The sequence below is a fragment of the Hypomesus nipponensis genome, chromosome 6, assembly GCF_054491055.1.
Source record: "Hypomesus nipponensis isolate SF chromosome 6, ASM5449105v1, whole genome shotgun sequence".
NCBI lineage: Eukaryota > Metazoa > Chordata > Actinopteri > Osmeriformes > Osmeridae > Hypomesus > Hypomesus nipponensis.
Genome location: NC_140366.1, coordinates 9307597 through 9334876, shown reverse-complemented (window position 1 = coordinate 9334876; position 27280 = coordinate 9307597). Strand labels below are relative to the sequence as shown.

Genomic DNA, 27280 nt, shown 5'->3' with positions numbered 1-27280 from the left:
CTGGAGCTAAGAGGAGGACAGACACAAAGAAAAATGAGTGTGGGAGAGGTGAAGATAGAGAGGTCACCAGCTCTCCATCGCTCCCTGCCCTGTCTCCTCTCCGGGCCCTGATCCCCTGGATGCTCAGCAGGGCTCAGGGAAGACCTGGCTGGGATCCACTGCTCTGGTCCTCTCCACCCACGTGGAGGGGGGGGGGATTTACACACACAGGGTTCAGGGTGAGAACCCCCCCAGTCACAAGAGTGGGACACGCTGGAGTTATGAGGCATGGGACGAGGCGGAACCGCCCCAGAGAACCACACATTCTAAACATAGACATACGAGAGAGGGGTATTCTAGAGACAGACATACTAGAGAGGGGTATTCTACAGACAGAGAGATGGTGTGTCTGGTTCTCCCAGGGTATGTGGATATGTATTGGAACTGTCATGTCCTGTCATGCTTCATGATAACACAGTCTACTGACACATACCTTCCAGGAAGGAGGGGGAGAAGAGGGAGGAAAGAGAGATGGGGAGAGAGTTATGGGGTGAGCGACAGGGAGACATTGAAAGAGGGAAGTAGCAAAGAGGAAGCAAGAAAGTGTGAGAGATGGAGCAATGGAGGAGGAGGAGGAGGGAGCGGGGGGAGGGAGGGAGGGAGAGGGGGGGAGAGGAGAGAAGCAGCTGTGTGTGGGAGCGTGTTCTATTATGGGGGAGGCTGGAGGCTGGGAGATGTTTTATGGGAATGTTCTGTTATGCTACTGTTGAGTTCCTCTGTGTGTGTGTGTGTGTGTGTGTGTCTGTGTGTGTGACTCAAACTCTACATACGTAACAGGATGGTCAGTGGTACCAGGGCATACTGACACACAAACACAAACAAACACACACACACGCAGGCAGGAAACCATCAGTCAATCTATATGGCCCAGAGTGTCTCCCATTGTCTAACACTCCGCTTGGTTTCTGAGAAGTGAGTGAGTGAGGGAGGCAGCGAGCGAGCGAGCGGGAGAAAGACAACTCGGAAAAGAGGGGAATGGAGAGCAGCAGGACATAAGGGAGACAACCTGAACGCACACAGGAAAGGAACGGACAGAAAAAGAGAACGATGCATATATGGATCTCTTTTTCCCCACCCGCCCGGGGGGCCCTGACATTTAAATCACAGGCTCTCATTCCGTCCCACCTCCACACCTCCAGGGGCTCAGAGGACCACAACTCCCCCAGGACCAGGAGACCTTCCTGGGCTCATTAACCAGGCTCGCCCCCGTCCCCCCCTCCCACCTCCAACCAGCCTCGGACCCTCCCCACGGTCGCCCTCCCTGAGTTGGGTTTATTTGAATTGAAGAGGGAGGAGGGGCCGGGGGTTTACCTCAACTCTAACCCCCTGGAGGGCTGAGGGCTGGGGAGGGGGGCAGTCGCATGCTTTCATTTGGTGGCTAGCTCAGCCGCCACGTGCCCCTTACAAAATGAGTTGGAGAATAGGGATATGAGGGATATGAGGGAGGGATATGAGGGAGGGATATGAGGGAGGGATATGAGGGAGGGAGGGAGGGAGGGAGGGAGGGAGGGAGGGAGGGAGGGAGGGAGGGAGGGAGGGAGGGAGGGAGGGAGGGAGGGAGGGAGGGAGGGAGGGAGGGAGGGAGGGAGGGAGGGAGGGAGGGAGGGAGGGAGGGAGGGAGGGAGGGAGGGAGGGGTTTGAAGTGGTGAAAGGGGAGGGATGGAGGGGAGAGAAAGAGGCAGACTGGGAGTTCAGAGGTGAGAAGGTTACATTCAGGGTGAGGACTTCATTGTTTGGACCTCTGACATGATTACGGGTCCACACACACACACACACACACATTCACTTTCTAGCGTGCACACACACACACACACAGACAATATGTACCTTGAGGGTGGAATTTGATTCTTTAGAGGTACCATGAGTTTGCTCAAGTCACTGTCAGCAAACAGAGCTGAAGCCTCTTCAATCTATCCCAGGAGATGACAGCCCTGATCCAGCCCTCTACCACACAACCACACTTCACACACTCACTGCAGCTGGGACCAATTCCAGCTCAACTGTTGGAAGTTGACCAGAAAATGGCGTGGACCAATTCCAATTCAATGCCTAGCACATAAGGACTCAACTAGAATTCAGTTTCTCCACAGAGCAATAAGAAATTCTTCTTCTTTTTTTTTTACCAGTTTTGGAGGTTCTGATTCTTCCAGCCAGTAAAGCAGCCCTTCCCTCCCTCTGTCCCACCCTGCCTCAATCTCTAGGAAACACCTGTAGTCGTAATTCTCCAAAAAGCCGACACATAGAAAACCACCAGCTCCGCTGGGACCACGTGATGCAGCTGGACCAAAAACGCACATCATTTCTACCATGTCCTGTTCCTCGACTCAGATTCATTTATATAAAAGATACATATTTATTTCCCATGATGCGCCACCACATAGCTGATGCTTGCCATGTCCCAAGAATGTCATTGTCCAGAAAGGACCAGAAAGGACCAGAAAGGACGAGTCAGGACAAACTCTGGCCAAAACAAACCAAAACAAAACACTGAGTAAATGTCCTGGTCAGCACACACACACGCACACACGCATTCATGCAAACACACACACACCCACCCTCGCATTCACAATAGCTGTTCCCCTACATTTTCATGGGTTCCATGGAAGATGAACCTGAAGCCCCGTGAACTGGTTGGTTTGAGAGTTGAGCTGGCAGGGATAGCAGTCTTGTTAAAACAAGCACCCCTGTACCATAGCTCTCGAAACCTGGAACTTTCTCACACGCACACACAGACAGCTATTGTGCTACACTATCATTAGCATTCACGGGAGACTAAGTGTAGCATCAGGGCTTATAGAGATCAACAATGCTGCCGTCTATTAAATCATACTCTTCATAATCCCAGTCACCGACTCAGAAAATCCCCTCTTAAGGCAGGGGAGGGGCCCCTCCCTCTGTGTACAGGCCCCGTCGCCCTCTCTCTCCGTCTCTCACACACACACACACACACACACTATACCAGTGAGCATACTCGAACAATCCACATATAGGAGAGTCACAGTACATCCAGCAGATGTATGCACCCTAGAGGATGCCCTAGATTCATAAACACACTCTCAGCCAGTGAGATGAGCAGATAAGTACTCATGTCTGCATGTGTGTATTGTTGAAGAGCAAGCTCCACCTATTCTACCTCATGAAGATGGAGCAAAGCCTGGTAAGTCCTCGGAATGGGGCAGCGGCCGACCAATCCTTTTCTGCGCTAACAGCGGTGACATCACGAGTGTTTGGAATGTTATCACGAATAGGATCGTGACACACTCTGAGGACACGCACAGCGTGTCCAGTCAGTGGCCTCCAAGTCCAGCCTTTGAGTGAATGCTTGTTTGTGTGTCCATCCGCCAGCCTGTGTCCGTCTGTGTCTGTCTCCTTCCGTCCGTGTGTGTGTGCGTCCCCGCCCGGTCCAGTCCGGCGCCCACTAGCCCCGTGGTCCTGACCCTCCACGGTCCCTCCGTGGCTAACAGACCGTATCACAACCATGAACTGTCTCCCGTCACCCCCCCCTCCCCCCTCCCCCCTCCCCCGTCCTCTGCTGCAGGTGGTTTTCATTTTCCACCCTCTCTTTTCCCCACTCCTCCTTTCGGTCTCGGCAGCGGAGAGTTACGACCCAGACGGAGGAGCCTCCGCTCGACAACGCCCTCGGAGACCGTCGGGACGCGCTGGATAAACTTGGACACCGCGCTCACACTGAGATTAATGACCGTAAAGGTGGGAAAGTCATATGGGATACTGTAGATGTGGGAAAGTCATATAGTATAGAGAGAGAGAGAGAGAGAGAGAGAGAGAGAGAGACAGAGAGACAGAGTGAGACAGAGAGAGAGTGAGACAGAGAGAGACAGAGAGAGAGTGAGACAGAGTGAGACAGAGAGAGAGTGAGACAGAGAGAGAGAGAGTGAGACAGAGAGTGAGAGAGAGAGAGACAGAGTGAGACAGAGAGAGAGTGAGACAGAGAGTGAGACGGAGAGTGAGACAGAGAGTGAGACAGAGAGAGAGAGGAAAAAAAGATAGAAAGATGTATAGAGTGAGAGAGACACCAGAGAAAAGGGTAGAGGAAGGCACAGACTTCCAGACACACAATGCTGAGGTCCGGTAACAACATGGAGGAGCAGGTCCGTGGGTGTGTTTGTGACCACTGAACACACGTCACAGTGGAGAGAGGGGGGAGGTGCTGAAACACATGCGGATGGAAACACACACCCACGCGAGCACACACACAATGAAAGCCTGACCAGCTACCTAATGTCCTCACCTGACAAACCAGCTAAAGCTGGTTCCCACTGTACACTCTACATCCAATACATCTCAGAGGGAGAGAGAGAGAGACAGACAGACAGAGGAAGAAGGGAAGCAGGAGAGAGAGGGAGAAGAGGAAGGAAGAACAGTGAGAGAGAGAGAGAGAGAGAGAGAGAGAGAGAGAGAGAGAGAGAGAGAGAGAGAGAGAGAGAGAGAGAGAGAGAGAGAGAGAGAGAGAGAGAGAGAGAGAGAGAGAGAGAGAGAGAGAGAGAGAGAGAGAGAGAGAGAGAGAGAGAGAGAGAGAGAGAGAGAGAGAGAGAGAGAGAGAGAGAGAGAGAGAGAGAGATAAAGGAGAAGAAAGGAAAGCCCTGTGCAGGGTATCTTTGTTGCGGCTACAGCAGCAGTATCAGGTACAAGCCGCCCGACGCAGCTGCCGACCTAACAGCGACACAGATGCCCCGGAAGTCAGAGTCTTAGCTGAGGCAGCCTAACACAGACACCCACTGCTTGGTAAAGACATCCCACTTCCAGCGTGTCCCTAGCATTGACAGAGTGGTCCAACTGAGGGGATCCTGAGTGGAGACAGGTCTTCCAACAGGAAGATGGAGGGTTTGGATCCAGGCTAAGCCGTTTGGGACTGCCTGGGGACGGCCTTGATTGATGTTGCGAGCTGTATCAGACTCCAGCCGCACGTCACAACGTATATCCCAGGATCTGGCTAACAGAGACATTTTTCAGATACCACAACAGTGTGACTGTCTGCTATCTTTGTCAGCGCACACACACACGTACAGATAGCTCCATGGACAGGAGGCATTGCAGAGTCCGACAGCTGGAGTTGATCCATGAGAAGAAGGGGTAGTCGAGTCAATAGGGATTCCTTAGGAGAGTATGTCATATTTCATAGTTACATATGGTCCGTTGTTCTCCGACGTCTCTCTCTCTCACACACACACACACCCACAAACACACAGTTGTCAGTGTTCTGAGGGGACAGGACAAGATGGATGACAGGGCGCGTATAGGCCTGAGGCTGCAGAGATAGGGACAGAAGAGTTACTTTGACACAACGAGTTGACTGGAGGCCAGGAAACTAAATCAGTGTAATTAAGTCCATCTGGTGTGTGTAACCATCTCTGGTTTAAGGACTGAAAAAGTCAGTGGCTGCTCTAGTTAACAGTTGTGCAAGCGTGTGTTATTTGCTACATTTCCCTTCATCATCAGTAGCCTATAGTTTGTTTTTCCAACATCTCCCAGAGGACTATACTGGTCCATCAACACTGGAGACCCGACCTAACCATCGAGTTCATCTTCATGAACTCTCATATTGTTTAGTCTTCCTTCCTCCTCTCCTCTCTCTCCCCGTCTTTGTCAACCGAAGGAGAGACCAGCTGCCGTCCAAGAGGTCCAACCCAAACACACAGCCACTCAAATAGAACACACAGGAAGACAGAGGGAGAGAGAATGAAAGAGAGAAGGAGGGAGGGATAGAGAGAGAGAGAGGAACAGAGGGAAACACTGAAATAAAACAACATACCAATGAGGGGAAGAGTTGACCAAAAAGAAAAGTTGGCTTGTATTTGGAGTCCAAGCCATGGGCCACAGTGAGTGGAGGAGCTTCTGTCTGGGAGAGGAGGTGACAGGAGGGGACAGGAGGTGACAGGAAGTGACAGCATACAGCCCTCGTCACATACGGAAAACACATGCACTGATTTCCCTTTTTGCTCTTCTCAAACTCTCCCCCACACACACACACGTTGCCTTCTTGTGACACCCACCTTCCTCTTTCACTCTTACTGGTCGTACACTGGCACACACACACACACAGACACACACACACACACACAGACTGCTGAGTCTGGCCCCTCTGCAGGATGTTTTCCAGGAAGGCTTGATGGAGTGATGCTTTGCAGTGTTGCCAGTACAAACTCACTACCCAGAACGCCCCACAAAGGTAGGTTCTACATGGGACTCCCACCAGGTCTCCCACCAGGGGCTGTGTAAGTCACACCACACACTCACAGCTCCTGGGGCGTTGGTGGAGATGGAACACATCCTATTGTCGATACATTGGCCTCTCTCTCTCCCTCTCACACACAGGACAGTGTGTACAGTGCGTACCTCTCACATGATCCTCCGGCCCCTAAATCACACCTAACCTGGATGAGGTCACAGAGGGAAGGCGGGTCATATTACACTAGGAGACACACATCCTACTGTTACACTGCTCGTAGAAATACAAGACATGAGCCTTTTTGTTTTTTTTTCCTTCAGTGAAAAACTCAATCTCTTCCTTGAACTCCTCCATGGACTGGAGGTGCAGGGTAGACAGACAGATCGCCATGGCCTGGACCTCTGTTCTGGAGCTGGGCTGGGCTGGACCTCTGTCCTGGAGCTGAGCTGGACCTCTGTCCTGGAGCTGGGCTGGGCTGAGCAGGGCTAAGCAGGGCTACAATGGCCTGGTCTGCTCTATAGACCGTGTGTATATGAAGGTATTTCCTCTCTGTCTGGCTGCCCTGTAGGACACCAGGCCCTGCGTGTTTAAACAGGCTCTAATACGAATCATGTGGATCCCCCAAGGATGTCCCTCACTTTCTCTCACTGTGTGTGTGTGTGTGTGTGTGTGTGTGTGGGGGGGGGTGTGTGTGTGTGTGTGGGGGGGTGTGTGTGTGTGTGTGTGTGTGTGTGGGTGTGTGTGTGTGTGTGTGTGGATTCAGAGTTTGAGAGGAAGAGAAGGGGGGGTTGGGGTCGCAATAGCGCGAGTGACAGATGTGGCAGAAAATCCCTGTTTATTTTTCCTGAGCCTGTCCATAGTTCAGTGTGTGTGTGTGTGTGTGTGTGTGTGTGTGTGTGTGTGAGACAGAGAGTGTGTACAGAATGTTCCCAGTTCTGGAGTGCAGACGCACGGATGACAATGGGCTACATTTCTATGGAAGATGACCTACCACCTGCTGTAACCCGACACACAGCATATAGGGTGTGTGTGGGTGTGTGTGTGAGCGTGTGAGCGTCCCACTACACTGTACAGCACACATGGAACTCCATCAATCAAAGCAGAGGTGTGGTAAAGACCGAGAGTCAACAGGAGTGTTTACTTTACTACAACCTAACTGTGTTTGCTCTCACTTAGAGGGTAATGCTATCAGAGCAGTGTTATGCCATTAGCAACAGATACGTGCAGGATTCCAATCAGGTCGACTCTGTTTGTAGAGGCCTCGCCAGTCCAGAGACAGCTAATGTAGTGGGCAAGCCAGAGTACTAATGACCCCTTCACACACACACACCATCATCCATCTGTATCAGTTGAATTCACTCTTTCAATGCCACCGCGGAGCCTCGAAGATCAGCCGCATGACTAATGGCAGAGAGAGCAGGAACACAACAACATATCCACACCTCTGATCAGAACACGGGGCCGTCGGGCGGCCCAGGGCCACGGCCATGGAAAAACAATCTCTCTCTCTCTCTCTGTGTGTTTACCCTGAGGGGAAACAACAACATGGAGGAGCAGGTCCGTGGGTGTGTTTGTGACCACTGAACACACGTCACAGTGGAGAGAGGGGAGAGGTGCTGAAACACATGCGGATGGAAACACACACCCACGCGAGCGCACACACAATGAAAGCCTGACCAGCTACCTAATGTCCTCACCTGACAAACCAGCTAAAGCTGGTTCCCACTGTACACTCTACATCCAATACATCTCAGAGGGAGAGAGACAGACAGACAGACAGACAGACAGACGAGGAAGGGAGAGAGAGAGAGCTAGAAAGGAGAGTCCTGTGTAGGGTGCCTTTGTTGTGGCTCCAGCCACAGTATCAGGACTGACATCAAAGCTGAGAGGATGGACAGAGCAGAGGTCTGGGAGCCATATGAAAGGACAGGAAAAGAGAGGAGAGGACAGAGCGAATGGAAAGATGGCCAGAGAGAGAGGGAGAAAAGACACAGACTTCAAAACAGGGGTGGTGGCGTGGGAGGAAGAGAGAGGGAGAGAAATACAGAGAAAGAGGGCTGTGTGTGTTTATAGCATGTTTGCGTCGCCAATACATGTCGGACGTCAGGGAGTGGAGGAAATCATTTATTTGCGCGATCAGAAGTCGTGTGGCGCTACAGCAATTCTGCTTTCTAAAAGGCGATTTACTCTTGTTTATTTGTTTAGCTTTGTTGGTTTGTTTGTTTCGTCCAATCAAATTTCGTAAATGTGAACAGCTGGAAATGTTTACCCCCTCGTATGACTTTTGGGCTAAAGACATTAGTTATATAAGAGGATCTAAAGAATGGTCAACAATAAAAAGTGTGTTTGTGTGTGTGTGTGTGAGAGTGAGTGAGTCTGTGCTTGTGAATGTAAGAGGAATCAAGTTTGTCTTTGTCAGAGAGAGAGACAGACAAATATCAATAAACAGACATATTTGTGGAGAGGTAGCATGTCCATGGCCGGCTGCTGCCCCAAAGAGAAGCACCCTAGTGGGGATTAAACTCTGTTCATCTCCCCCTGGCTGGATCAAGCTCTGCTTAGCGGTGAGCCACCACCACTGCCAGTCTGCCAGCCTGCCTCTGGACTCCACATGCTCAAGCACGGGCCTCATTGTGTGTGTGTGTGTGTGTGTGTGTGCGCGAGAGTGTGCTTCTCACAGTAATAAGAAAGGACGAATTTCTCAGTTTGTGCGAGCGAGTTTTGTCATAAAGCCTCGCAAAGGGAGACCACCTTTTTGCCACCTCTCCCTACCTCTTTTTCTCTTTCTTACTCTCTCTCTACGTTTCTCTCTCTCTGTACATGTGGAGGCACTGCTCTTAATCCCACTACTCTCACAGGCTTACCACAGGGCTGCTTATGGCAAAGGCATCCTCTCTCCACACACAAGTACGCGCACACACACACACACACCCACCCACGCACTGGTCAGACTTATCGTTTCAATCAAAAGAAAAAAAAAGAAAATCAACGGCTGCTTTGCTGTGCATTTGGAGTCCTTCTACGCATCTTACCACGTCACGTTGAAATCAATGTCCGATCCGGGAGCCGATTAGACAGAGCTGCTTTGGGAGAAAACAGCTCAGGCAAAATCACATGGACATGAAGAGAGGGGACGGGAAGGCCACAAGTCCATGACAGGACATTTTAAGGATTGGACCATTGGGGAGAGTTGATTCCATGTCTGTATAAGACTGCACTGAAACACACAATCTCACAATCTTGCCCACATGCAAATCCAGCCAGCCAGCCAGCCCTCCCTCCCTCACTCACTCCCTCACTCACACCAACACACACACACACACCTAAATCCCAATCTCTTCCGACTTCCCGAAGGACGCCAATGGTCTTTTCAGAGGCCTGAAAGGAAGTCGGTACACTCCAAGAATCCGCAAACACATTCCCACAGAACATGTTCGATGGGCGGAGCCAGTCGGGTTCTAGAATGTGCCCCAGGTCCAACGAGAATGAATGGAGCAGGTCACAGTTCCAGAACAGAAAAAAGAATGCTGGGAAAAGAGAGCGAGGGAAAGAGAGAGGGAAAGAGAGAGCAAAAGAGAGAGCGAGAGAGAAAGAGGAAAAGTAACTTCCATGGATTAGGATGCCTATTCAGCAAATAGAGCGTGCGGGGCTCTCCAAGCAGGACTGTGTGTTTTATTACTTAAACACTTACACCATACCTGACTGCAGCTAGGGGCCGAATATCAATCCACTGTATGCGTATTTGTTGACGGTTGCTTTGACTAGATCTAGTAGAATCTAGTTATACGCACACTTGGGTACAGACAGTGATACAACTAGCTTTCATTCCTTGTGGCACTACGCCTGGACACAGGACTGACGATTCTAGAGTAGAAGATTCTAGGCATTCACACGACACACGACACACACAGACGAATGTGCATGCTGGAGGAGGACTCGAGCAGGCTCACACACACTCCGTACCATGTGCGAGAGGCCAGGCGGACGAGCAAACACGCTCTCTTCTATAAATATCTGACCGGGATAAAGGGTGGAATGTGAGTGCTTTGTGTGTGTGTGTTAAACACTGTGTGTGTCTGTGTTTGTGTGTTTGTTTGTATTTGAGCGTGTGCGTGTGTCTGAGGGTGAGACAGTCATCATCAGGAGAGCAGCTGGACCAACGCCTCTGTCTCAGACGCTTCTGTCTGGTGTGTGTGTGTGTGTCTGGTGTGTGTGTGTGTGTCTGGTGTGTGTGTCTGGTGTGTGTGTGTCTGGTGTGTGTGTGTGGTCCCATCGCAGCTATGTAGCAGAATGTAGTGGGCCTAACTAGCAGGCCTAAGATATGAAACAGGGAAGCCATAACTCTGTCTAAACTCCAATTAACCTTGCATACTGTTCGACCCACTTTCCATATTAAAATAACTCCCTTATTCAAACCCCTCTATATTTGGCAGAGGGAAATATAATAATTAAAGGGACAGACACCCTTAAAAGCAAACTTTGCCTCGATGCAACTATATTTTCCTGACACCAAAACACGTTGACCATGCTGTGAAGTTAACTGCGGAGTAGATTCTGCAACGTTTGGGACCTAAATCCCCAATCAAACTCCTTCTTCTTCTTCTTCAGCTATGGAAGGTTTGTCTCGAGATCACGTGACGGTTATGTTTATGATGTCTGTGGGTCGGGTGTCAGGCAGAAGAACAGGTAGTGAGGTAGCCTTAAGGGGCAAACAAAGCCAACTAAACAAGACTTTGTTTAAACTCTTGACTCCTGGTATCAGATGTTTTCCTCCAGGAGACAAGGGGGCACTCCGAACTCTCACCCCTCCCTGGCAGTAAGGGTACACACACACACACACACACACTAGTCCACACCAACACACACATGCACACAGGGAACACCCCCTCACCCACACAAATACAAAGAAAAAGGCTACACTGGGCTAGCAAACCCCATACATTTATATACGTCCACATTCTTAGTCTCTCACACACACACACACACACACACACACACACACACACACACACACACTGCCCTTCCCTCAATGTCAATCCTCCAGCCGGCCAGGGGCCCCTCTCTCAGCTATTCTCCTGCCCCTGTTGAGTAACGTGATCCATTCTGAAGCTGAGATTATGTACCCCCACCCTCCACACACACAAACACACATACTCTATGCTATAGGGCTAGTGTGCTCTAGACTAGAGCAGCGTAGCAGTAGGTAGCCTTTCCATGGCAGCCTCACAGGTCCAGGCAGAGTGGAGTTTGTTTATGAAGGAAACAGGTTGAGAGCTGGAGAGAGAGAGAGAGAGAGAGAGAGAGAGAGAGAGAGAGAGAGAGAGAGAGAGAGAGAGAGAGAGAGAGAGAGAGAGAGAGAGAGAGAGAGAGAGGGACAGAGAGAGAGAGAGAGAGACAGAGAGAGAGAGAGACAGACAGAGGGAGAGGGACAGAGAGAGAGAGAGAGAGAGAGGGACAGAGAAAGAGAGTAAGAGAGAGACGACACAGGGTAAACACGAGGTAGATGGGGTTTTTTGTCAAGGTGTCTGCATGCGCACATTTGTGTTGTAATGGCTCCTAAAGCAGTCCTTCTAAACATGCAAGGCTGCCTCCAGGGCAGGTGGTACCACATTCCTGTCCTCCCTCTTTCCCCTCTCACCCGTCTCTCGCCCGCTCGCACACCTTGTCTGAAACTGTCTGAAAACTTGAACAGACCAGCACGGGAACCCCGGAACTTGCCCTGGGATTCTCAACCACATTTGAGACTTGAGTGAGAGAGAAGTAATGGGAGGATTAGGGACACACCTCAATAGGCTTTAGAGATATTCTCTCTTTACAGCACATCTGAACACTGTAAGACAGGGCACATCTGAGCACTGTAAGACAGGGCACATCTGAGCACTGTAAGACAGGGCACATCTGAACACTGTAAGACAGGGCACATGAACACTGTAAGACAGGGCACATCTGAACACTGTAAGACAGGGCACATGAACATTGTAAGACAGGGCACATCTGAACACTGTAAGACAGGGCACATCTGAACACTGTAAGATAGGGCACATCTGAGCACTGTAAGATAGGGCACATCTGAGCACTGTAAGACAGGGCACATAAACACTGTAAGACAGGGCACATCTGAACACTGTAAGACAGGGCACATCTGAACACTGTAAGACAGGGCACATCTGAGCACTGTAAGATAGGGCACATCTGAGCACTGTAAGACAGGGCACATAAACACTGTAAGACAGGGCACATCTGAACACTGTAAGACAGGGCACATCTGAACACTGTAAGACAGGGCACATCTGAGCACTGTAAGACAGGGCACATCTGAGCACTGTAAGACAGGGCACATAAACACTGTAAGACAGGGCACATCTGAACACTGTAAGACAGGGCACATCTGAGCACTGTAAGACAGGGCACATCTGAACACTGTAAGACAGGGCACATCTGAGCACTGTAAGACAGGGCACATCTGAACACTGTAAGAGGAAAGGTTTACCTTTGCCAGCTGTTTGTGATAAATGGTCATTTGTGCGTGTGCATGTGAATGTACTTTTGAGATACATCCTGTGGAGAATAGGGTGATAACGGATTGGGTACATGGCGTATCTAGTGACACATAGCAGAGTATAGCCTATATTCTGTATGGTATTATTATACTGGCATTTTCTTACTTACTTAACAAGTAAGCAGAGGATCTGGTATCCAAAAGCTATGTGACCCATAAAGAAGCTATCTGATATCAAAAGGTTTCGAAGCAGATTTCTAGAGGGGCAAGATGATGAGTGACACATGGGACGGGCAGGATAGGGGTAGGACAGCTTACCGAGGGAGCTCAACCCCTAACTGTCTGTAGCTTACTCTATAACCCCCTCTCTTCCCCTCTGTCACACACAAACAGCTCTGGAAGCTGTCTGCATAACTTATCATTCAACATTACTCAGTGAGCTACAGGGTGTGTGTGTGTGTGTGTGTGTGCGTGTGCGTGTGTGTCAATTATATTGAGTAACTAATGAAGACATAAATAGGCCTAAAGAAGAAGCAGTTTGTCAAGGCGTAGCCTCATGATCATCCCTTAACAGGCAACACAAACGTTGATCAGGGTAAGAGGGCTGGTCAGAGGGCCCATTAAATAACTAATACTATGAGCAAACTTCAAATGGTCAATCCAGCCTTTGTCAGCTTATCTTTTGAGGTTGACGTATCCATTTACCTATTTCGAGAATATAAAAGAGCCACTTTAACTCAATCAATGTAATAAGATAATAACTTACACTAATCAGTCAGTGTAAGTTACAGTGACAGTGAATTTCCAAACCTATTTCACTATAACAGAGAGGCCTAAAATGACATCTCAACGTGGGTGACAGAAGTTGGCTTCAAAGCCTACATCATATCAACGTTTTAGTCAACATGATCTGGTTACATTAGTGAATGCAGCAGTCTTAGCAAAAGCTTCTTCAAATACAACATTGTTCATTTCTCCCTCCTTATCTTAGAAGTGACAGACTTTGCAGACACGCATGTCCTCGAAGTCCAAATGTTGCTTTGAAGCCGTCGCCACAGGCGCCCCATGCTTGCGCAGATGGTCAGTGCGTTGCAGGGAATCCATCACTTTTGACGGGAACCACGTCCGTAGAAAAACGTTAAGTCCATCTCCTATAGGCAACCATGTGTTGACGCGACAGTGTCACGCCCTCTCTATGTTTTCATTTTGACATCATCTGTCACAATCACTTAATTATTCATGAGAATTTGTGTTTTAGCCCTTAATTAGTTATATGTTGTTAGGCTACATTAAATAATCATACACTGTAACAAAAGTAATAGGACAAATATGATCAATGGGTCAATTAGTAAACTACTTGAGTAGGCCTTGTTCCATACACAACTGTAGGATATTTACATCTTAGATGCTTACATGTTCCATTAATTAATGCACTTATTGGTTTGGGGCTGCCAACAATGTTGCTTTGAGCAGCCAGAAAGTATCCAAACAACGACATTGTTTGTTGATAGTTTACTAGCATTGTTGTTTTGATTTTACTTACGGATTTTGATTTTCTTGTGGTCGAACTTGCAGACTGTATTCTGTAAAGTTTCCAGGCGTTGTTGAATCCTGCAGGACCTTTGAAACACCATTCCAGCTTCCATTTCAATCCCAAGGAATATGTCGCTTGCATTTCTCGATAGGTCGGAAAGTTGATGAATTATATTAATCATTGTATGACAGCAAACTTCATCCAAAGACGAAAATAGCACATTTTTCTTAAGTTTGCGCCCATCCAGCACGACGTAGCCCACATCTTCACCGGGTGTCCCATCCCTTCGGGGCAACCTACTCACGCGCCGCGGCTCCACGGTTCTTTGGTGGAAAGGCATTTTTAACGATATCCAGCGAGGTTGTAACGCAAAACGGCTGTTCGTGCCTTTATAGCCTAAATTAAAATCCAACAAACAGTTTTGATCCTGTTTTTGTTTGGGAACCTACATGATCTTTATATCCCGCCATATTTTTCAAAGGATGCGATTTCAGATGTAGGCTACTCGAGTCGTTGCTCCAAAGTCTATTCATATTCAACTACACCAGCAGAAAAACACCGCTCGCCCAGAAGAAAGTAGAAAAGTATATATAAAACATGGAGGGGAACCACCTGTAGCAACTGGAACTGGATTCCGACAGGCCGTCCTTGGGATGTGGAGGAAAAGTTTACCTGACTCTCGCTTGAATGGAGCTGCGGCTCAATGAAAAATCAGGACTGGATTTCGCTACCCATAAAGAATTTGCACTGAGCAAATGGCCACCATCCTACTATTGACTCTTACCGTTGGTGTAGCGTAGGCCTACTGCTTATTTGTTCTTGTGTTGAAACTTCAGTAAAGATGTTGTGTTCTATATTCTGGTGGCTGCAGCTACACAAACTGCCTCTCTTAGAACATACGTTATATGATCCTCTTGCCAAGTTATAGGTAGATTTATCGGTTTAGTGTAGAGTATAGACACTAGCATTCCTGAAATTATTTCAACACGAACCACTCGTTACACTGCACATTTAAGCTGTTGGCAGCATTCCTGCATGTGTTTCCTGGCAAACTCCACTCAAACTCGCATAAAAAAAATCCCACGGCTTAACAATCAATAGTAGATTCTGACAGTTTGTGTGTGCATGGACAACTGAGCACAATAGAGCAATGTCCAATTGACAAAGTTGGGTCATTCCTGACACTGTTCTGATCAGGAATTTTATTCAAAATGTTTCTCCGTAAAACTTAGTATGTATGCCCCCTAGTGGTGACAGGGGACATTATACATTAAAAAAATATATTTAAAAAAATCAAGGCCACTGTGCTGACAAAACAAATCACAGCATCGTATTTGCCACAACAGTTCTAGAAATTCTTATTTGAAACCATCATGAAAAAAAACATGTAAAACATTTGGGAGGATAAATCTATCAGTGTTGCCCTGTTCCTCATGACTACAGAGATAGCAGTGAACGGGTGGTTGACAGGATGGCTGGTTCTGTTATTCTTTTCATGAGTCATTTCCCTTTGGTACAGTGTTCCAGTTGGTTGTGCTGAGAATGATAACAAACCTGGTGAATCCTTTGACCACAAAATACCACAGAGATCTGTTAAACAGTCACGCAACATTGTACTGGAATCATTCAGATTGCAGATGTTTTTTTATTAATAATGATGGATTCACTCACCAGACTTTTATCCAAAGCCACGTAAAAATAGGGGGTTGAACCTGCAACCTCTAGATCCTCAAATACTCATCACTGAGCTATACCCATCCCAACTGTTTAGAGCAGCTTTAAATGTTTTGAACCTCCATTTTTAAATCCTTTCTTTGGGACTAAAGCTCCCTTCAGTCACTGTGTGAAAGTGGGCCGCCCAGCCAGTTGTGGCTGTGCTTGATCATAATATACAAAAGTATAAATATGAACCAAGTGTATGAGGGTACACTTTTGCAAGATAGGTACAGAACACGTGAATAAACGGGAATTAAAAGAGCCACTCACAGATAGTTGAACATAGGTTTAATCAAGATTAAATATATGCCCAAGAAATCCTCAAACCCATATAGATCAAAATGAGTTAAAGCAATACAAAAAGATGAGCTTCTCTGTCATGTCATAGTCAATCGGTTTGAGCATTCTTCATTTCAAACGTTCCGTTTTGGGGTAAAATGTACATTATATTCTCATTCATTATACTTTATAGTGCATCAATGCTCAACCTATGGTCATCTTCAAAGTTTACATAAACCCATTTATATAATTATTTACAAACAAGGCTTAAACAATCTCAATCAATCCTTTACCATTTGGTGACTCAGAAGAAGTAAATAAACATTACACATTGAGGGAGCTTGGTTTTGGATACCTGTCTCCAAGCCTTGATTTCACCATGGCAAGTGGCATTCTGGGACATTTACAAAACCTAAACCGAATTCCTATCCTGACACAAACGATTCCACCATCAGACAATTCCAGCAGAGGGCGCTAGTGCGTGGACTGGAATCAGCCCGGGGTCTAACTGAGTATTGTTTCCTGCCTGATTTCACCGAACGCCAATTATGAACACCGTCAAATCATGGTAAATGAGTGTTAGTGGGAAGTCTCACATTCTGAAACCCAATCAGGGATTGGGAATTGGAACGTCTTCCTGAACAGGGTTCCAATTCCAGAGACAGCTTCTTCTCCAACCATGAGTCTCTCAGGAGGTGAAGCACACGTCAAAGTGACTCCCAACACCCCCTGGTAGATCTCTGTGACTTCAAGTGATACACAAAGCATGCAGATGACATGGTTGCGAGCAATCTGGACAACACAACGCATGGCAAAGAAACAAACAACTAGAGATCGTAACAACTTCAAAACCAGCTTAAGGAGGTCCAACACAAAACGTGGTTAATAACTGATAGCTTGACCAATGACATGAGACCTAGATCATCTCTAGGTTAGTGATACAACTTAGTCGTGTTATATTTGAGATGTCCATCTGAATCCATCCCTAGAAATGAAGAGATCAATCCAGGAGTCCAGCAAATAGTAGTTGTTCCACTGAGGGAGTACTGACAGATAATGTAACAGTGACACAACCAAAGGAAAAGGCATGACATCATCTTGTTAGCTGTCAGTTAGGGGTCCAAAATCAGGTTGACCACTCCACAACCTTCAGTGGTCAACAGAGCCCACGGTCCTAAGACCACAATGCAGATGTGTTCCAATACCACGACCGGACTCCTTACCTCGTCTCCTGACCTCCATGGTCAATCTAAAAGGTGTGAGGTTGATTAGCAGTAGACACAAAGGAAAGGTAACATGGAAAAGGTAACATTACAAGTATTGGAAAACATCCTTGGTGGACTCTTACAACACAGGGCTTCCTGTCTGGAGATGAAGTACACCGATGGAGCAACGTGCAGACACAACTAAAATATGCATACCTATTCTACACGAGAGGGAGGATAATAAATATGTATTAAATGCTTTTGAACAACCTCGCCCGTTCTGCGCTCTTTAGAGATGCCCGACTTTACGAGGCCTTCACCGGACGAGTCAGACAACTCCCCACCCTCCCCACCGCCAGTCCCAGACCCCCCAAGCCCAAACAGAGCCCAACGCAACCGCTGAACCACTGGCCCCTACTCTAGCACACTGCACGTCGGAGAGGATTGTTCTAGCAGGAAGGAAAACGGGTACCGGCTTTAACGTATTGTAACTGAGGTGACATTTGAACTGCAAACAACTGTCCAATCCTAGTCTCAGATGTCCAATGTACTAGATATAGAGGCTAGCGGCAAGTTTGGGACTGGGCCGAACTCTATTCCACTGTTGTGTTGCCACTGGCGATGTGACTGGGTGCAGAGACTCCATCCCATTTCGACGTGTGTGACCTCCTGGGGGCCTAAGAGGGGCTGTTCTCTAGACCAAAGGCATAGGTGCTGTAGTATGCCTGCGTATCCCCGGCTGGACGTTTGGCTCACATCAACCCTCCAATGGGCTGGCCACATTCGTATTCACGCTAATCAGCTTCACTCAGACAGAAGCAGCACCCAGAAGACAACAGGCTAGGGAGGGGGGGGGGGGGGGTTACAGGATAGTGGGGGAGAGGGGAGTGAAACACAAGAGAGACCCGAGTCCTGGAATAGTCCAAGACTCAGAGAAAAGGGGCGAGCGAATACATTGAAGGAATAACTCTTCCCCTGGACTCCCACATGTATTCACACACACACACAAAGAAACACACACAAAAACCACAAACCCACAGTCCCGTCTTCTAACTAAGGCTCCGGGTGCGTCTCTTCGTCCCCCTCTGGTGGTGTCGTCCAGAACACTTTCTGTGGCATCCTCCCCTCTCCGCCTCCCACTTTCAAACACACACACACACACCGTTTACTCACACAGACCACCCCCTCTCCCACACGCGCGCCACATCTCGCAGTCTGTCCCCAGGTTTATCTGGTGTAGTAGACTCTGTAGTAGACGCTCTTTGAGCGCCACAGAGAGTAGGAGTTGTCAAACTTGAGCAGGTAGACTCCGCGGCCCGGGTACTGGTGGCTGCCGGCGTACACTTCCTCGTGACAATCCCGCCGGTACACCGGCACAATCTCGTCCACCTGGGGCTTGCCCGCCTCCTTCTTGGCCTTCTCCTCCTCGCTGGGGGGGTCGCCTGTGGAGGGGGTCGGAAGCAGCAGAAGGCGTTTCGGGTTTTACTACGTTCGGCGCTCACGACGCCCCTACAGCGCCTTCCTCTAGGGTGGGGGGTGGGGGGGCCTGTGAGAGCGTGCTTACCGTCCTCGTCCTCGTCCTCGTCGCTGGACTCGCTGACGTGCACGCTGACCGAGGCGTTGGCCGCGTCCGTCCACTCGAAGAAGACGCCGAAGCCGATGTCGTAGTGGTCGGTGGCAAACTCCCAGAAGAGGTAGGAGCCCTCCTCGTGCGTGGGCACGCGCACCGTCACCACCTCGCCCCGGCCCACCGTGATCACGCTGTCCACGTCCTGGCGGATCTTCTCCTTGAAGTCCTTGATCTGGGGGCGCGTCCACATGGAGGGCGCCGCGATGACGGGCGGGGAGTCGGGGCCTGCTGGAGGGAGGGTGGGGGAGGGGATGAGAAAGAAGGGGGGCGGAGGGAGGGAGGGAGGGAGGGAGGGAGGGAGGGAGGGAGGGAGGGAGGGAGGGAGGGAGGGAGGGAGGGAGGGAGGGAGGGAGGGAGGGAGGGAGGGAGGGAGGGAGGGAGGGAGGGAGGGAGGGAGGGAGGGAGGGAGGGAGGGAGGGAGGGAGGGAGGGAGGGAGGGAGGGAGGGAGGGAGGGAGGGAGGGAGGGAGGGAGGGAGGGAGGGAGGGAGGGAGGGAGGGAGGGAGGGAGGGAGGGAGGGAGGGAGGGAGGGAGGGAGGGAGGGAGGGAAAAAGTTTGAAGAGTTTTTACATCATGCTTCCCAAAACATCTTGTGTCTGCATGTGATACTGGGAGACACTACACAGTCTAATAAAGAAAGACGCCATTACTTATGAATGAGACTAGCTACACGGCTCCATTCCAAATCTGCATGTGCAGCATGGATAATGGCGACTCCTCGTAGACAGTACGAGCTGGGGGAGAGATCACTTTCACCTACTTATAACCTCTCCTTCCATCGACAAGACCACAAGGGGATAAGTCTAGAGTTTCTGGCTCGGAACAAAGCCCTCTGTGTGTGTGTGTGTGTGTTCTACCTGTACTGATCGGCCCATTCTCCGTGACCTCGTCAGCGGGCTCAGGTTCAGGCTCCATCTCCATGCTCTCCGAGTGCGAGTCTGACTGGCCGTTGAGCGTGGGGGCCTCCTCTCCAGCAGGGGGCGCTGCCACGGCGGGGGGAGACGCCACAGCAGCAACAACAGCAGCAGCAGCAGCAGGCGGCTCTCCACCGGCCTCCAGGGTGGCCTGGGCCACCGCATCTTCCTGCTGCTTCTGGAACGCCGCCTACAAAAGGGGGGGGGGGGTGATTAGTGGCTTTATGGGGCAGTGAGTTGTTTTGAGTATGTTTGTTTCTTGTACAGTATGTGTGTGTGTGTGTGTGTGTGTGTACCTGCTGCTGGGCTAGCTGGACCTGGTAGAGCTGCTGCATGTACTGCTGGTAGTGTTGCTCCTGCAGCTGTCTGATGAGGCCCAGCTGCTGCTCCGAGCTGTCTGGGTACTGCTGGGCAGCGTACTGCTGGAACTGCACCGCCGTCTGGGCGTTCAGAGCCGCCATGATCTGCTGTCTGGGGGGGGAGGGGATCCATGAAGAAATAGATGAACGCTCATCAATAATAAAACATCAAATTAAAAAGTGCAGTTGAAAGGGAGAATTCCAAACGCTGAGAGGTGCAGGTGTGGAGAGATGAGCACGGATGATCCCTGGCACCTTTCACACACACACACACACACACACACACACACTTACTTCTGTTGCTCCACCCGTAGCCTCTCCTCCTCGGCCTGCCTCCGCTCTTCCTCTGCCCTTTTCAGTTTCTCCTCCTCCTCCCGCCTCCGCGTCTCCTCCTCCTGCCGCCGGCGCTCCCTCTCCTCCTCCTCCCTGCGCTGACGCTCCTCCTCCTCCCTCCTGAGGCAGGGGGGTGAAACACCGTTGCAACAGACACGCGTACGTGAGATGGCAGTTCAATGGCGACTGGACACACACACAAGGTCAACTTCCGGTTTCACCTTTGGCTGCCCTCTCTGTACATTTACACTGTTATATACTTCAAATGGTATACAGAGTGTATTTAGGAAGCACAGGAAACGGTGCCAGCTATTTCGATCGGCTCGCATCGCCAGATATCTTTCGCACACCAAAGTAGCATTGCCTGGACAGCTTCATTCGAAATCTGTGTATGGCGTAAAATAACAATTTGTCAATTTAGCAGATTTAAGTGGATTTATCCAAAGTGTCGGACAGGGGGAGATTTATTTTATTGTATATTTTAATTCTATTCCACTTAGTATTGCTAGTTTATGTACCCTTAGCATAGTTAGACCACATATTTAAATTTAAGTTTCCTATATATTTATTGTATGCTCCTTCCTGCCAAAGCAAATTCCTTGTCTGAGCAAACTTTCATGGCGAACCTGCGACCTTCAGATCTGCAGTGGAACGCTCTGCCCCTGAGCTGCCGGACCTCACCGTTTCCTCTCCTGCTCCTCCTTCTCGATCTGGTGGGACGTGACGTAGGGGGCAAACAGGTTGCAGCACTTATTTAACAGCTTGACAAACTCCACCATGGCCTCCTCCTTCTCCATGTTCCCTAAGGTGGCCCACTCTTTCCTGGAGGGAAGGAGAAGAAATGGACGATACAACAACAACAAAAAGAGATGGCGGGGGAGTCAGTGGTGAGTTTTCAGCGTAGACTTAGGATGTGGTTAAAAGAGCATCTGCTGACTTTCTGAACTCTCCAACCCTTCAGCCAGAACAGGGACTGGAAATGTGAGCGCAAGTTGCTGACTTGCTTAAAGTACTGATAGTATGGTGAGGAAGGGAAAAGCTCTGCTCCTTGCATTTCCTGCAGTGTACCTAAACCACAGCACAGCACATTGGCTGAAGCCCACACCAGAGATCAAAGATCACACACACAGGCAGCCAAGCCCTCCTCCGCTCCTTCACTCCCTCCCTCCTTGAAAGAGACTGTTTACCTGCGGTCGTTGCCCAGAACATCAAAGAAGCCAACTTCAGGGGAGGCTTCAGGGTTGTAGGGCCCCAGCAACACCTGCTTGTGCAGCGCCACCAAGCGGAGCTTCTCCTCGTAGGTGGGGTGGAAGGCCTTGCCATCTTTGTCTGAGGAGAACCACACAGCACAGCTCTAAACTCAACACCGATTAAGTGGAGACGTCATTGTTGCAGTGTCCACATAACAGACTTTTACAGTTTATATTTTCTCTAGTCTAGACAAACCCTGAAATGCAGTTGATGGGTTATAGCTAGTTAGTTCCTACAGGAAGACTACTTATGGGGACTAACTATGACATTATGACGCTGAGTTACCATAGATTGTGAATTAATGTCAGAAACAATCATCTTTGAATGTCGGACATTGGGTTTGTATTGCCTCGGGCCTCTACCAAAACAGGTCAAATAACAAGTTTCAATATATGTTTATATAGGAAATACCCTTAGGGTCAAACTTGTGGGAATAACTTAATGGGCGAACCCGGCTTGCACATTTTCTGAAGTGATTTTCCCACACCAAAAACAATGAGGCTAATTAAAGAAATGACCACCATAGGCCAAGTTCTTGTACTGCTCCTTTCCAATCCAACATAACACTGAGATGTTTATTACACAACATGGAGGGATTGCTCCTTAGCTGTGACTTCTTCCTACTCATTAAACTAAAAAATGACATGCTTGCATCCGTCTTTTTAGAGTACACACTATTGGCCCTCTTACTTTATGTAGATGACTTAGCAGTTACCTTTCTCCTATCCCTGTCCTGTAAGGCCAATGCTTGATGAGTAGCAGTGATACACAGCCATGGATAGTACAAGCTCACTTACACTTGGACATTAACAGACATGCAGGGAATGTGAATGGAGAGGTTTCTGAAACATGAGCATTGCAGGCTCAGACCCCTTTCCCAGTTTATTCCATTGGCTGTGAAATATACAGTATGCACACTGGATCACTTAGAAGGAAACAGTGGCACTTGCACTTTCCCGTTGATTGGAGCACTTAACACGTGGGAAAGCTACAGATTAACAGGCTTTCAGACCTCAATTATACAGTAAAGCATCCATAAACGTTCATGCCTGTAGCCCAGGGTTAATCAAGAACTAGCTTCGAAAAACTACCCTACACACGGTTAATGCTTGAAAAAATAATGAATGGTACAGGCAATCATTTTGTGTCGCTGCCCGATGTGTGTGTCGTGTGTCTGTTTATAATGGCGTTGGGACAAGCATGTGTAGGGAGAGAGATTGTAAAGCAACACTCACTCCATGGTGGCAGGGCCATGAATGACAGATGGGTGTGTGCGTGTCGTCAACCAACTTACCAAACAAGCTTCTGGGTCACCATAAAGTCGGTTACTACGTGGCCACTTTGATTAATGCTGCAAGTTAATGTCTCCTACACTCACCTACATCATTTAAGCTTGTCGAAGCTTTAAGGATACTATACAATAATATTTCAAATATAATCTTTAATAGGCAGCTGACCAGCTAGATAGACAGAATTTCGATTCAGAAGCTAATTTAATTAGCGCCACTAGCCTAACGCTACGTATGCTCGTCTAGCTATCTTGGTTAGCATGTTATGTGGATGTATGGCACCATAGTAAGTGGATGGAATTAATCAAACTCGATTGGTACCTAGTTGTTGCACGTAATGTTATGCTAGAGCAAGGTAGCAGCTACTGTAACGTTATTATAGGAATGTATTGGGGTAGCAAGGAATACTATTGTGGCTAACTAGCCTAGCCTAACAACCCATGTATGCAATCAGATCCGACTGCTAGCTACCTAGCATGCATAAACGTTTACTGGCCAACATAGGCTACTAGGTATTACGTTTTTCCTGGGTGAAACACGATTGTCATTTCAATATGCCTTATTTAGTCCCCAAATTGGAATACACAGTAACTACAGCCTATACCTTTGAAGAATTTCAGCGCTAGTCCGTAAAGCTCCAGCAAAGGAAAGCCCCATTTCCTCTCTATCGTGGATTTGGCAGTCTCGCCCTCCTCTCCATCCTCGCCTTCGGTGGCTGTCTGCTCCTCGGTCCTCTGCTCTGCCAACTCTGGGTCAGGTTCCGTGACCTGTTCTTGCTCACCCTCGGGGTCGGGACTAAGGGTGAGGCCGTCGATTGAGACCTCGAGCCGGCTAGAACTGCCATTGTTGAGGTCGCCGCTCTGAACCTCTGTCGCCATCATGCAGAATGTCAGCTGAAGCGGCCACGTACTTACTTCCGTTTTCGTTAGGCGGATGTTCTCGCAGATCGAGACGTAAAGTACTGACGTAGAAACATTGCGTAACTAAGCAACATGTCACATGTATAATTATTTATATTATTTGTATTATTAATTTGGATTTATTTGAACAAATGCCAGAATAACATCGATCTTTTGTCAGAAGTTTTGATTTGTTTTGGACAAAATATACATCCAGTGCACACATAAGGGGTGGGGTTGGTGGGGGGGAGAGATTAGCCTACATGCATTTAATAAACTAGACTGGTTTTAAAACAGCAACACATGTAGACCAACTTAATAAAGCGAACGCTGATTGTTGGCATATCTTCGCAAATCTCTCTCGTCGGGGCCATTTCCAATTCTGTCTCAATAGATAGCCTAGTGGCCACTCAAGGTGTGAAATGTCCAGTCTAGGAATGGCTGAGAGCTCCTGAGTCATTGCCTACCTTGTCTTTATGTCGCAACGTTAAAACTGCCATGAATGTGTTTGATGTTGAATGCGGGCCTTGCGAACCACAAAGTCTGTGAGTTAATCACAACTGAACTTTCTAATGCATTTCATTTAATTAATTAATTGGTAGCGTAACAGGCTAGGCCAAGTGTCAAAGTCTACTGTGACGACAAACAAGAATAGGCCTACTGTGACAAATGTTTTGGTTGTGATAAAATAGGCTACAACAAAATACTAAGCGGCTCATGTTTTTTTTTTTTTTTACCATATTTGCCTAGGCCACAGTAGGCCTATGTTATTTTACCAACAAAAAAGGGACGTAATACGCTACTGCGTAGGCTATTAGCTGATGTCTTGAGTCAAAGAGAATGGACTGACAAATGCAGGCTAGAACCAACAAAACCATAGCGTAGCCTGCTAGACAATTTAAAAAAAGATCATTACAATTCCTTTCAATATGTATTTATAGATATAGCTCAGAAACTAATCCTGTCTGCATAGCACACAAGTCTACATTTTTGGTAGCATATAAATATGCCTACGTCTAAGATTAATATAGGCTATAGCCTATTTTACAAGATAAATGTATTTAATTCTCCCAAAATGTAAATTAGGCTACATCTAGGATATATTTGGAATCAGGTTGAAATAACCCACGTTGTATGAGATTAGAGATGTAGACTAACGTGTGCAGCAGACCAATGGCCTATTCAATTGACCCCCCACAGTTCAGTGGGGACTGGAGAGGAAGCCCATTCAATGTCAACTTCTGAGCATCTTTGAACTGGATTTGTGTATTGAGGTATAAGATCAGCTTTCTTTGTGTTGAGAAGGAAATGATTCATCATTTCTATAAATCAGACCGATGTTCAAAATCAAATAGTTTTTATGTCAGATGTATAGGCCTATGTGTATCAAGGTTCGTATAAGCCTAAAATAAAAATAAATGTAATGCCCCTATGAAGCCCATACTAAATGAATAGTCTAAAAAGGCAATGACAAATGCAACTTAAACATTCTGGAGATCCAGTGGCTGAGCTTCTGACCGTCTCTTTCTTGGTACACTAATGGTCCAGGAACTAAGTCCCTTAAAGCGGATAATTGTTTTCTCATGAAATGTGTATTGAGCGTGCATATTCCATTAAAACGACCTTAGCTCACGCCGTCATTCAGGGTGTCACTTATTCACACATTTAGCTCGCCACTGGACGCGTCTGATGTCGTGTGTAAAGCTGTTTCAGTGCCAGCCGTTTCTAATGGCCCGCACGTTAACACGTCTCTTTGATCACAAGATGACCGTGATGAATATAAGACCAGCAACAAGTTGTTGAGGCCATTTAGAGTCTGGGAATAAGATGAGCAACATGTCTTCGGTCCATGGAAAACTGCGGGTCGGAGACTTCAGTCAATTCCAGATGTATCATGAGGGACATCTGGAGAGAAGCAGCGTGACGCATTCAGGTGTGTGAGTAGCCTAGGCCCTGGGGCAGTAAATCGGGGATATTTTTTATAGCTTATAGCATATCACAAAGTATTTTAATACTGTGTTCATACTCATGCAATTATGTGTTTATTTCATACAGATTACGGTGCCAGTGGCATGGTAAACTTCAACTGTAGGCCTACAATCTCTACTGGGCCAAGAGCGGACAGTATGGCTTTGCTGACCCATCGGAGAAAGAGAACCAACTTCACACAACCGCAGATTGAGGTGCTTGAGAAGGTTTATTCGGACACCCAATACCCTGACATCTACCTCCGCGAACGACTGGAAACCCTTACTGGACTTCCAGAGTCCAGGATTCAGGTCGGCTATACTAGACCTTACTTTCTATTGAAACTAAATGTGGCTACAGTAGGTCTGGAAAACAAACAGGATTCAACCAGAATATAACGACACGTTTGTTTTTCAGGTATGGTTCCAGAACCGCCGCGCAAAGTCCCGTCGCCAAGTTGGAACAACTGTAAAACTCAGTGGCGCCGTTTCCAAGGCTCCATCGGCGCTTCAGAATAGGATGCCCCAACAAGAGATGCAGAGATTGCCTAACTTCTCACAGGGGGACAACTTCCGACATCCCCTTCATACCGGGACCGAGGAGGCTCATACTGCGACCCTTCCGGCGAAAACGGGAAGCTACGAACACATCACAATCCCATCTGTCTACGACGCAGCCATTGAAGGAAACAGGTGTAGGCCTATGGTGGATCAACAGGACGAGCTTGGTGTGGCAGGCCCATGCACGAATGTTCATTCTTATCTCAAAGAAAAAGGACAGTATCTCACTGCTCTAAATAGCAGCGTGGGCCCAAAACATGTTCTAGTAGAGTATGATAACTTCCCACCGAACAAGACCATTGGGCCCGAGATGAAGGTGGTAATCCCTCCTATTCCAACACAGAACAACTTCAACAGGTCTTCGCCAATTCATGCTGCTTGTCAGGTCCAGCAACTTCAGGTCAAGACAAGGCCCAACTTCGATCAGTTCTCTCCAGACCGTGCAAACATTGCGCAAGAATTCTCTGATTCGGATTCCGATTGGGAAAACAGCACTATGGCGGGCTTTGGAGACTTTATTTGAATATTTTGTAAATTCTGGAAATGTTTGCCAATTTAGTTTTTTTTTACTAAAACAGTTATGCCTTCAAAATGTGTGCACGTTTACTAAAAATAGACA

At 48.2% G+C, this 27280-nt stretch overlaps 3 protein-coding genes across 5 annotated transcripts in view; 1 reads left to right on the top strand and 2 right to left on the bottom strand.

The window, feature by feature from the left end:
* The window catches only part of nhsl1b (NHS-like 1b), a 92401-nt gene extending 76939 nt beyond the window's left edge, over positions 1-15462 (bottom strand). Inside the window, 1 exon segment of the mRNA XM_084699913.1 lies at positions 14269-15462. Within this exon segment, the coding sequence (XP_084556039.1) occupies positions 14269-14599 (331 nt within the window). The 5' untranslated portion in view covers positions 14600-15462.
* Positions 15463-16248: 786 nt separating this feature from the next.
* acbd3 (acyl-Coenzyme A binding domain containing 3) lies at positions 16249-24706 on the bottom strand. 2 transcript variants are annotated; one of them, XM_084700586.1, is made up of 9 exons: positions 24601-24706; positions 23839-24195; positions 21882-22023; positions 21376-21516; positions 20656-20814; positions 20299-20473; positions 19946-20192; positions 19024-19314; positions 16249-18901 (listed from the first exon to the last, which is right to left on the bottom strand). In XM_084700586.1, the coding sequence occupies exons 2-9, from the start codon at positions 24113-24115 to the stop codon at positions 18687-18689; spliced, it is 1647 nt and encodes a 548-aa protein (XP_084556712.1). In that variant the 5' UTR covers positions 24116-24195; positions 24601-24706; the 3' UTR covers positions 16249-18686. The 2 variants fall into 2 exon arrangements, with proteins under 2 accessions (XP_084556712.1, XP_084556711.1); XM_084700585.1 differs by having other exon boundaries at positions 19024-19317; positions 24601-24705.
* Positions 24707-24883: 177 nt separating this feature from the next.
* mixl1 (Mix paired-like homeobox) lies at positions 24884-27257 on the top strand. Of its 2 annotated transcripts, XM_084700687.1 has the most exons (4): positions 24884-25407; positions 25898-26066; positions 26189-26412; positions 26519-27257. In XM_084700687.1, the coding sequence occupies exons 2-4, from the start codon at positions 25961-25963 to the stop codon at positions 27182-27184; spliced, it is 996 nt and encodes a 331-aa protein (XP_084556813.1). In that variant the 5' UTR covers positions 24884-25407; positions 25898-25960; the 3' UTR covers positions 27185-27257. The 2 variants fall into 2 exon arrangements, with proteins under 2 accessions (XP_084556813.1, XP_084556814.1); XM_084700688.1 differs by lacking the exon at positions 24884-25407 and having other exon boundaries at positions 25811-26066.
* The last annotated feature ends 23 nt before the right edge of the window (positions 27258-27280 follow it).